At 44.5% G+C, this 12,246-nt stretch overlaps 1 protein-coding gene across 1 annotated transcript in view; it reads right to left on the bottom strand.

Annotated features, from left to right (window-relative positions):
• The window catches only part of TAF4B (TATA-box binding protein associated factor 4b), a 127,218-nt gene extending 119,428 nt beyond the window's left edge, over positions 1-7,790 (bottom strand). Inside the window, exon 1 of the mRNA XM_050942084.1 lies at positions 7,063-7,790. Within this exon, the coding sequence (XP_050798041.1) occupies positions 7,063-7,486 (424 nt within the window). The 5' untranslated portion in view covers positions 7,487-7,790. The remainder of the gene's footprint in view (positions 1-7,062) is intronic.
• Positions 7,791-12,246: the final 4,456 nt, after the last annotated feature.

Below are 12,246 nucleotides of genomic sequence, written 5' to 3'. Positions count from 1 at the left end.
GCCTTTCTGCTGATTTTGAGCAGAAAGATACAAGGGAAATTAGAGGGGCACAGCAGGAGGCTATTTGAAACAAGGAGTCTTTGAAGGAACATTTTGACAACGATACCCAGTAACGTGCCTGTATGTGATGAATTTGGCCAGGCCATGTTTACTTGCGGCCATGAATTACTCCTGTAGTGCTTGCTTCTTGAGCGTTAATTGCAAGGAGCAAATATTCCTACCTATAGCCACCGTGTTTCAATGGTAGCATTGAGCGATGTAGGTATGTCACAAATAAAGACTCGTTATTTCAAAGACTCAAGTTTAATAACTGGATAAAATACAAACTTTTGGACAAACAGGAAACAAAAGTGAGGAACAGTCTTGCAGTTACGGCTCTCAGCTGGGTGTAATTCCAGCTTTCATTGGAAAACCAGTCCCCAGACGTGGAGCGCACAGGGTACAGGGAGGAACCAGGACCATGCAACAATTGTAGTGGGGGAGTTTGGGGAGGGCATGGACCGGTGTTCTGTTGTGGCTGGAAGGAGAGTCAGGCATGAGTTCGCTCTGATTGCAGGCTAATGAGGGACTTCAACATCTCTGGCTGGTCCTCCAGGATCTTTATCGTCCACTTCTGCCCATGTCCTTTTGCAGCTATCCAGCCTCAGTCTTTCATTTACTGTCTCCCACCACGTTCATTTCACTATGTGCTACACCTATTCACTGCAGCACTTCAAGAAACATATCCTCTTTACTCCTCCTGGGTCACTGCCTTATCTGATGGAGGTGCATTGCTGGTGTGGAGGAGTGTTCAAGGACACATTGCAGAAGGCAAAGAAACAATCAAAAGAGACGGTATTGTGAGTGCCCTCACAGCCGTGACTCTCAAAAGTTACACACACCTCTTTCTCACGGTCCCATTTATGGTGAGTTCACAGCTGGGGTGGGAAAAGGCAAGAAGGGACAAAGGCTGGTTTGCAAAGGGGGCTATTATAAGTGGCTACAGAGCCTATTCTGAATACTGGTACCCTCTCTTTTCCATAGGAAAGGAATCAAACCAGATCTCACTCCACAGGGTAACCCAGGATGCAAGGGAGCATCTCCTGCATGCATGTGGCTTCAGACCAGCTCTGTATGCTGATCGCCTGTGTGCTGCTTTGGTCCCTGCAAAGATAATTGCTGGGTAGTACAGCAAAGTTTCCTACAGTGGCGGAGAGAAACAAGGCAGCTCTCCCAAGGAACCTTCGGCAGAGGACAGCAGAATTCCTAGACGACAGTTTCCTAGAGATCACTATGGAGGATTCCAGAGATATCCCCGTGTACATTAACATACTTTTTGCCGTGGCCCCACTGCGTAGACGGGCAGGCTTTATTAATTTCTGTCCCTTATCCCTCCTCTACCATATAACGAAGTACATGAGAGCGCAATCTCCTCTCACCTTGCAGTATCAAAGCAAAACAAGCACTTACCAAAGCTTCCGTCTCCTGCATCCTGCAAGCCAGAGTTGGAGTGCTGGGACCGACTAGACCCCTCCGGAGTGGAAAAGAGGTCCTGATTCACCATGCATCTGGACAACTTTGCCTTGTGCTCCACATTGTCCTCCAGTTCCTCATCGGGGTTGAGTCAACTGGCCGCTGCTTCCAGTCCCCTCAAAAAGTATCCACAGGTCTCTTGATGGAGGTGGGGTCACCACCAAGGATAGCATGCCGCTCCTTATAGAAGTGGCATGTCTTCAGTGCTGCTCCAGAGCAACAGCTGGCCTCCCTTACCTTCTGGTACATCTGCCTCAGCTCCCTGATTTATCATGACACTGCTGCATGTGCCTTTCATGCAATCAGCCCCATAGTATTGAAATTGCTACAGCTGGTGCAAAGCTCCGATTACACAGCCTCTTCTCTCCATATACTCAGCAGATCAGACAGCTCCGGTGTGTGCCACATGGAAGCAAGTCTGCTGTGTGAAGGTCAGCTGGGAAGATGCTGTGTGAACTGTGTACCAGGAGCAACCAGGAATTGGAATTTCAAAAATTCCCAGGCTTCTAAACAGGGGAAGGCACATACCTGTGCATCTTCAGGGAAGCAGAGTTCTAACTGCTGACCAGAGCAGTCATGATGGGCACCGTGGGACACTTCCTGGAGGCACTTAGGGTGACATAAGTAAGTGAGGAGCCAGAGTGATGCTGCATCGCTTTATGTTGCAAAAAAGCTCTATACTGCTCATCAAGGTGGTTTTATTATGTCGGTATAGCAGGAGAGTTACATTGGGAAGAGCATTTCAGTGTGTACACCTTCACTGCTTTGTCGATGAAAGCTAACTTGAACAGTTTTCTGAAGTTTATCCACAATCAGCTTGAACAGACGTTAGGCAGCAGTGAACTTGCCAGAAGCAAGTAAAACAGTTCTTTGTAGAGGACCCAGAGGGAAAGAGAAAGTGACTAAATTCCCATAATCTTAGTCACTTGTTTTCTGCAGCAAGTAGAAAAGCATGTTATGCACTGTAGGGCCCTGCCTACAATAGGGCTGGTTTTCAAAGCTTACCTATCCACTGTTGCTAACACACTTGTTCAGGTCCATTGGTGTTAGCAATTTTGGCAACCCTAGCGTAAACTGGCTGCTGCTACTGTTTTAAGCATCATCTAACCCTGCTCACAGGACACATACCTGACATAAAACAGTAACTGGCAGCCCTCGCACACTACAACATTGCTAACACCAGTAGAGCTAGACCAGATTTAGCAACAATTGTAAGCGTTTGAAAAGTATTCCTACTGTAAGCATATTGAAGTAACAAATGTGAATCCATCAGTATCTAGGCAAGTTTCACACTTCACTGCACCGCCCTTCCATGAGGGAAACAGATCTGTTTGGCTGCTGGCGACCCTTCAAAAATGGCCTTTAAAACATTCCCCAGATAAACGGAGGAAGGATGAGACGAAATAGACTGACAACTGAAAAGACGGACAGTGACAGAAAGGGCAAAAAAAGAATATAAGGAGATTCAAGAACAAGGATGGGGAGAAAAGGAAGACAGAGTACTGAAATTAGGATTGCTGCTGTTCTTTCTGGTCCACTAGACCCAGCAGAGCCAGGCAAGCTCCTATCCTGGTCCCTCAGGACTCCCATAGCCCAGGACAACTCTCTCCTCTCATCTCTCTCACAAAGCAGCAGGCAGCCAGCAGGGGAGCTAATGAGCAGCTGCAACCAGGAAAGGGCACCTGCTGCTAAACAATGCACCCAGTTCACACTGCAAGTGCTTTAAAACAAACAGTGTAAGCGGCACTCCCTACCTCTCCCCATAGCAACAGGGCCAATTCAAACTATTCAAGAATCACAAGGAACATGCTTTTAATTCATAATTAAATGCATATTTTCTCAATAGTTGCTCTCAAGGGCCACAGATTGAACACCATTATTTTGAAGACTAATTGTATTCTCTTACCTACCATTTTTCATTTGCCTGTTAGATTTTATAGCTATTTATTTTCAAATATAAGCTTAAGTCAACCATGCGTTTGAGGCATTCACATTAACACTTACATAGTTGTAATGCTACAATTCAGCATCAGAACTTCCTGTCTGAATTACTTTTTTTTTCCGCTAATTATTAAGAATGAAATCCATAAGACAGAAGACGTAAATAGAATAAAGCCTTCTCAAGTGTAAGAGTCGCTTTTTAAAGGATCAAAATAATCATTCAAAGTGCATCACCCAGTGATGTCTATACATTTGAATTTTAACTAACTTTGTACACTGGTAGCACAGAAGGAAACTCCATGTGTTTAAGAGAAAGGTTGCAACATTTTTAAATATTAAAACTTCTAAACTCCAGTCTGAAACCTAGCTCAGCTTCATCCTTTCCTATCCCAGGCTCAAACAGAAGATGCAACAGTGACATCTGCATAGTTCCACAGATACCATATTCAACACTATTTCCTCACTTCAGTATGAAAGACGACTGATAGGGAAAAAAAAGTCTTGTATAAAACTACATCTTCAATACAGATTATACACAAATTATGAAAAAACACATGGAAAGTGAATAGATTTAAAGTCATGAAAGTTCCCAACCTATGATAATCACTAGTGAGCATGCACTTCAGTTTATTTTCTTAAACCCATCTTCATGTCAGAAGTCAGTATGTAGTAAAAGGACCTTATTAGAGGCCAAAACGTAGATTTTATAAATGAATTCACAAAACCTAACGCTCACTTCTGCAATGTTTCATTTCAATGGAAAGCTGGACAGAATTTAAACATGCCCTTGATGTGCTCACAACCCAGACACCATATCACTGTGCTGGAGTTGGAGAACTAGAAAGTGAAACTGACTAATGAAAACAGCTTAGTTTCTTTAAACTTGATAGGGTTCCATAACAGGAATTTTGTGAAGTATTCTTTAATACAAAAGAATACATGAAGTGCATTTCAGGATATTGAATTTGTTTTGAAAATTGTGGATAATATGTAATAGGAACATAGGAATTACCATATTGGATCAGATCAGTGGCCCATCTAGTCCAGTATCCTATCTGACTGTTAGTAACAAATGCTTTTAATATAGGAATTTTCTGGCAGTAGACAATTATGGAAATACAAATATTTTCATTACAATTGGGGTCTGAACTTTCAAGGCATAAGTTAAGCTCCAACAGAAGTATGATTCTTTCCCTTATAACGTCATCTAATCTAGATCAGTGTTCATCAGTTCTTGAATTCCACTAAACCCTTGCGGTCTCAATATATAGTGGTAGTGAATTCCAGTGAACAGACTTTTTTTAAAAAAAGCTGTCCGTGAATCAGACTCAAGGTAACGTGGGGATGGAAGGGACCATAAGCGGTCATCTAATCCAGCCTTGTGACGAGGCAGGCAGAACAGCAAGTTTAACACTGATCAGAGGAATAACCCATTGTTTGCAATATTATGAGGAAGGGTGAGTGGAGCACCTGATCAATCTTCTATATATCATATTGCCACTTCACCTGCCCCCTAAACTGCATGTTCCAATCCTTTCCATCTCTTTTCATGAAGACTTTCTATACCTCCAATCATTTTTGGTGTACGTCTCCGAATCCAGCCTATTTCTGCTATCTGCTTTTTGGGAGAGGGTGGCTAGAACCAAACAACATTTCAGGAATAAATTCTATCATTTGAAGATATCACCACTTGGCTGTTCACCACATTTTTGCACACCGAACTGTAGATTAAAAGCCGAACAACCTAGGTCCTCTTCTCCCTCCACCACCAGTATTATCTAAGCACCTCACAAATGTTAATGGATATATCTGCACAATACTCTATGAGGTAAAGAACTAACCTTATTGGACAAGAAACTTTAGGCAGGGCAATTAAGTAAGTTCACTAAGATCACAATAGCCCACCATAATAGCACTGAATTTCAGCTCAGTTACCACTCCAAGAGACCTTGGAGTCATTGTGGATAGTTCTTTGAAAACATCTGTTCAATGCGCAGCAGCAGTCAAAAATGCTAACAATGTTAGGAACCATTAGGAAAGTGATAGAGAAAGCAGAAAATAGCACAAAGCCACTATATAAATCCATGGTACCCCCACACCTTGAATATTGGTCACACTATTTCAAAAAAGATTAATAAGGCTAACTTTTTAGTTTTGAAAAGAGATGACTAAAAATGGATATATGATAGAGGTCTATAAAATCATCAATGGTGTGGAGAAAGTGAATAAAAAGGCATTATTTACCCCCATACAGCACAAGTTTCAGACATGTCACACAATGAATTGAATGGGCAGCGGTTAAAAAAATGTAAAAAGGAAAGTACTTCTTCACACAACAGAGTCAACCTGTGTAACTCACTGCCAGGGGAAGTCATGAAGGACAAAACTGTAAAGGAGTTCAAAAAAGAATTAGATAAGTTCATGGAAGATAGGTCCATCAATGGCTATTGGTCAGGGATCCCATGCAACCCCATGCTCTGGGTGCCCATAGCCTCTGATTGCCAGAAGCTGGGAGGAGACAACAGGGGATGGATCAGTCAATGATTGCCTATTCTGTTCATTCTCTCTAAAGCACCTATGCTGATACAAAATGTATATTCGCGGATGTGGATAGCTGTGGATATCCATGGAGTTGTAGGGCTCTAGCAACAAGACAGACCAGCAGGGCCATGGCCAGCGACCAGGCCAGGAACTGCAGCAGCCAGTCCGGAAAAACTCCTCCAGCATGGCTGTACCACCCCCAGCCCTACCCACTGGGGTGGGCACTAGGCTTACCAGCAACTGTCCCTTATCATGCTATTGTGTGCAAATGGCTCACATGCTCCTGGGCAGGAGTCCTTTCCAAGCAGCGGTGCACGTCTCCTGTCTGGAAGCACACAATCTGCTTGCACACACTAGCGCAATGGTTCTCAACCTATTTACCATTGTGGGCCGCATTCAATACTACCTGTACAGCCCTGAAGATGCCATATAAGCCACAGCTCTGTGCTGTTTGGGCTACAAGCAGCCCACAGGCCGCAGGTTGAGAACCACTAGCATGATCAGCGATAGCTGCCAGTGAACCTGGTGCCCACCCCAGTGGGTAGGGATACATGAAGTAGAGCCACACCAGAGGAGCTACCCAGGCTGGGCGCTGGCTCCTGCAAGTGGTGGCCTGACATGCTGCTGATGCTTTTGCTGCTCATTCCTGGCCCGGTCACCGACCAGGGCCCTGCTGGTCGTGCTCATTGTTGCTAGAGCCCTGTAACTCCAGAGATATCTGCTTTATGTCTGCAGATATAAATTCTGTATCCACACTGGGCTCTAGCTGGCAGAAAACAGGATACTGGGCTAGAGGGACTATTGGTCTGACCCAGTATGGCCATTCTTAAGTGAATACATGAGAACATAAAAACAGATATAAAAGTTCCTAATTTTTCCTTCTACTTGAGAGCTTTATAAAAGAATCTAGAACAGTACTTCAGGCTCAGAGTGGTGCACTTTGCATTATGACTGTAGTCAGCTTGCTAAACAAGTTTCACAGGACACTGAACTCTCCTAGCACAGCAGCAGTCCCTTAGCAGTGCAATGCCTTTCAGCGTGTGTAGAAGAGAAAAGCAGGCGACTCACCTGGTGGGATCTGGAAGTTTGCAGGCAGTTGTATTGTAGTGGTCTGGGGGGCTTTGGGAGCCACGGTTTGCGGAGCAGCCAGCCTAGGCCCACTAGAGTTCTTGGGTGGCTGCTGGACAGCGGTGACAGTGGCCACTTTAGCTACCAGAGTCCCCACGGGGGCAGTCACCACTCGTGACTGCTGGGTAACGGCAGGCACCAGGCTGATGGGAACCTTAGTCACTGCGTGGCTCAAGGCAACTGCTTGGGCCCCCGCGGGAGCGCCAGCGGCGGAGACAGAAGCAGGGGGCACCGTGCTCTGAGAGCAGAGAAGCGCAGGTGCCGGCTGAGCCCCACCGGCCCCGCTCGCTGCAGGAGCCGGCACTGCCTGCTCAGGGTGCCCGGCGGGCATCACCCTCACCGGGGCTGCCGCAGAGGTGCTCATGGAGGAGGAGAACGGGACCAAGGCGGGGAGGGCTGGAGTTTCCCGGGGCGTCCGCGTTATCCCACAGCATAGCAGCCGGGAAGGGGGAGCTGGTGTGTCAGCGGCGCGGCAGGATCCGGGGCTCAAACACTGCCTCGGCGCGCCGGCTGCTCCGGGAGGCTCCCGCTGCCACACTGGCGAAAACACATGGTCATCCGTCCCCTGCCGGCTGCGCACACGTGGGGCGGGCTGGGCCTCCCCCCCAGCGGCGGCGGCCGGGTACAGGGAGCCGGCTCACGCTACTGCGCCGGCGCCCTGGGCTCCTGATGTCCGGCACTTAGACTTGCCCCCGCGCGGCAGGCCCCAGCCATGTTTATAGAGACACGCGGAGCCCCCCGCGCACGCGCTCCAGGCGCGCGGGGCCGCAGCCGGGCTTTCCCCGGGCACTCTGCATTCGGATTGGTGGCGCCGAGCGAACCTATGGGGCGGAGCTTTGTGGCGTCATAGGGGCCGCGTTCCGAACAGCTGGGAGGCTGAGGAGGCAGGTGTGGGAGCTCTTATGTGGGGAAGCGGCTGGACGGGCTGTCGAGCGGGAGCCGCGGTGTTCAGGCCGAACATTTCGGGTTCGCTTAGCATTTTTTCTTACAAACCCGCTAAAGCCAAAGAAGCGTGTCAGGCCGTTTTAAACATTGCAATTTGTAGAGCGGGATTTAAAAATCCTCCTAGAGCACCTTCAACCAATATCGTGTTCTGGCACGGATTCCATGGGTGTCTTTGGGCAAGTCACATAGGATGAAAAAAAACCTGCAGGGCAGTAACAGCCTCTCTGCGCCCGCTAAAATAAATAGGAATTGAGGGAGTTTGTACATTACAGGCAGGGGCTCTTAAAGAGTGGGTTCTGTTCTGAAAAACAACCATATTAATAGCAGCAAAGAGTCCTGTGGCACCTTATAGACTAACAGAGGTATTGGAGCATGAGGTATTCACCCATGAAAGCTCATGTGCCAATACCTCTGTTAGTCTATAAGTTGCCACAGGACTCTTTGCTGCTTTTACAGATCCAGGCTAACACGGCTACCCCTCTGATACTTGAAACCATATTAATACGTCTTTACCCCAATATAACAGTCTCCTCAGGAGCCAAAAAATCTTACCATGTTATAAGTGAAACCGGGTTATAGCGAACTTGCTTTGATCTGCTGGAGCGTGCAGCCCCCACCTCCCAGAGCGCTGCTTTACCATGTTATATCCAAATTCATGTTACATCCCGTCCTGTTATATTGGGGTAGATGTGTAGTTGCCTTTTTACTCACCCCATCTACTACCTGTTTAGACTCACATGTCACACCTGCTGATTGAAGTGATTAAAATGAGGTTCTACAGTTGTTACCACTACAGAACCGACAAAGATGAAAGGGAATGAACTAGATTATATTTCCTCTAAAGGTACCCTCAGTCATTATGCCTGTGCAAATGCTGTAAAAGCAATTGAATCATTGAGAGGACAATTTAAAAACAATAGTTGCGGAGGTGTAACCATAGGTGCTGGAACTGTGAGTGCCAACCATATACAGGGTTTACAGTTTGGTTCAATGGTTCGCAGCATCCCCACTATACAAATTGTTCCAGAACACCTAGGTGTAACTAAGGTCTTGATGCCACAACAATTGCCTGGCTTGACCTCATTATAGGACTAATATTCTCGACTAAAATTTGGCCTATTTTTGGTGAATGAAAAGGAAAGAATCCAGCTTGACTTTCAGATCCCAAGTTAAATTTACAGGGAAAAAAATAAAAATATTTTCCCATGTAAAATAAGCATATTTTATTATGGAAGTCAATAGGAGATAAGAGTTAATTTTTCAGAGTGGAATGCCTCTTTTGTTTCTGCCTCAGTTTCCATTGCCTGTTTAATAGGGATAACCATACTTTACTGCTGTGAGTAGTTCCATCACTGTGGTAAATTGAAGCTGATAAATGAAATTGTTACAGGATTACATGAACTGAGTGTAAAAGGATGTAGTACTATTTTCCTTACGTGGAGATGGACATGTTACAGGATTAGGGCCATAGTCCCAATCCTGTGAATCATAGAATGCCAGGGTTAGAAGGGATCTCAGGAGGTCATCTAGTCCAACCCACTGCTCAAAGCAGGACCAATCTCCAGACAGATTTTTGCCCCAGATCCCTAAATGGCCCCCTCAAGAATTGAATTTACAACCCTGGGTTTAGCAAGCCAAAGCTCAAACCACTGAGCTATCCCTCCCCCTAATGTTTATGCATATACATATGCTCATCTTTAAGCAAATAATTAGTGCCATGGCAGTCATGCATATAAAGTTAACTGCAAAAATAAGGGATTGCAGAATCAAGGCCTACTATACAGAACTGTGAAATTGATCATATGTGAAGTGCTATCAAATGCACAATGTAAACAAGTTATTAAAACTACAGCAAAATGCTGTTCATTGACCTCTGTCCTGGTGATGGTAGGCACTTGACTGGAAAAGCTTCCATTAGCATCCACAGAATCTAAATTTTCTCTCTATTGCTGCTTGAAAAAGCTATAACAACACAAGAGGTTGGCACTGGAGAGGAGTCATCTAAAAGAGAAGTTGAGTGAGGGAAAGAGTGGCAAAGACACTTCCATCACAGGAGCCAGGAGACTGGGAAGAGGTAAAGTAGTGTGAGAACTCCCACACCTCGATGGCGAAGTGATTCTGTGGTGGGATGGGAACAGAGAAGGAATTCTCTTCTCCCTTCCTGCAATGAGAGGGGTTGTGGGGCATAAATATTTATCAGTGACCTGACACCAGTTGGAGGTGGATACAAAAAGTAGACCACCAAGGCACTGTCCTTGGGCAACATCTACTTTGTCAGCAATTTAGGTGCGCAATGGAGCAGGCTTGTTTATCCCTTGGACGTTGCCTTTGTACCTTGGGGTCAACCTACCATTCTCTGGCCAGAAGGATTAATCCTCCATTAAATGTTTGGTAAAATTTCAAAGACCCATATCTGAATGGACCAGGGTGAGAGGTATATGTGAAGTAGGTAGACATGGATGGGTGAAGCTGAGAGATGAGTAAGGGAGAGAGTTTTTGAAAGGAGGAAAAGAAAAAAAAGGAAGTAGAGAACACAATGAAGTGTAAGAAAGAGAAGTACCTGAAGATAGTGAAAGTAATGGAGGAAGTGACACTGACGACAATATGGCATGATTGGGGAGAGGGAGTTTGAGAGGCAGTGAGAGAACTCCAGAAGGGAAAAACAAAAGAGATTTAGGAAGTTACATTAAAAAAGTTTGTGAAGAGTACACAATTGCATTATTCCATTACATTGCAAGGGGAATAGGGGACCAGTTTTTCACCTTGGCTAGTCATTTAATCCTTGGTTTATGGGTACTGAATAACTATTTCAGTTATAATAAACAAAAGTTTAATTAGCCAATCTCCACTGACCAAACTGAAAGAAATGCGAAAGTAATCCAGAATAGTAAGGAGTATGGAATCTGGATTCTTAAAATTATTTCCATAATAATCTCAGGGGTTAACACACTGGTAAGGAAATGATTTTAAGTAAGATTTTTAATCTGACAGTGACCCTTTTAAAACAGAGTTACATTTTATAATTTTAATTGAACGCTGAAATTCTTTGTCACAGTGAGAAATTTTTAATACTTGCCTTAAAACTCAACTCAAATGAGGGAGGCTTGGGAGGGCTGCTGACAATTTTATTCATTCCCATAATTGCAACAATTGGAAATGTATTTGAGGAATCAATCTCACTAGTTAAATTAAAATTATATTCTCATGGAAAAAATTAAATCATCATAACTAGATTTATCAGCATTCCAAATGCATTAAAGTGGCAGCATAACTTCACACCAGAGATCTTGAGCTCTTCAGGATGAATTGCCAAAAGAGACAGCAAGCAGAGCAGTAAGAGTCAGGAAGGAAAAGGAGATGCTATACAAACAGAGAAAAAAACTAGGACTATTTAGTCTGGAAAAGAGAAGAGTGAGGGAAGAGATTAAGCAATGAAGGTGTAGTTACAACTGTGAATGCAAATCCTGTATTTACTGATTCAAATGGCCAATTGGGTGCATAACTGGCTATTCATATACAACCTCAGTAATCACACTAGCATATTAGGTGTGCAGTTGTAGATGCATTTTTTGAAATTCATACCTGATGTCACAAATCCCCCCACCACACCTGTATCTCCTCCTCCGTCCTCTTGTGCTAGCTGACATTTTATATGGGTGGACTTCTCTTCTGAACATTCAGGCTTGTAAACATCAAACAGTATTTTAAATTTACACATTGTTGTGATTAATTTGAACAAAGGTGTTGTCAGGCTTAAAAAGAACAATAGTATTGTATTAGGCCTAAAACTTCCGGAAGCTTCATAAAGCGAGCATTGTAGAATTAGTTTTAAGAAGCAAGCTTTGCAAAAGGAAACAGACTTGTGGTCAAGATGCTCCGCTACCAGTTACCACATTATGCTAACTCCTATAAAGTGAGATAAGTTGTACCCTCTCCCTGGGCCCAGCTTGTCTAACCCACATTGACCATATTTGGAATATTTAGCTATTACACAAACCACAGACGAGACAATGGATATAAGTTATCTCCTCGTGCATAGCTTATCAAATTAAAACAATAATTGGCTACAAGAAAATAAGCATGAATTATACCGCAACTCTAATCACATTAAAGATTTGGCCTAACCTGATTGGTTGACCTGCTTCAAAACACAGTGGTCAGATAAGAATGTGTAGAGCC

Source organism: Gopherus flavomarginatus, chromosome 2, assembly GCF_025201925.1.
Source record: "Gopherus flavomarginatus isolate rGopFla2 chromosome 2, rGopFla2.mat.asm, whole genome shotgun sequence".
NCBI lineage: Eukaryota > Metazoa > Chordata > Testudines > Testudinidae > Gopherus > Gopherus flavomarginatus.
The sequence above is the reverse complement of the archived record's forward strand: the minus strand, read 5'-3'. Positions and strand labels throughout refer to the sequence as shown.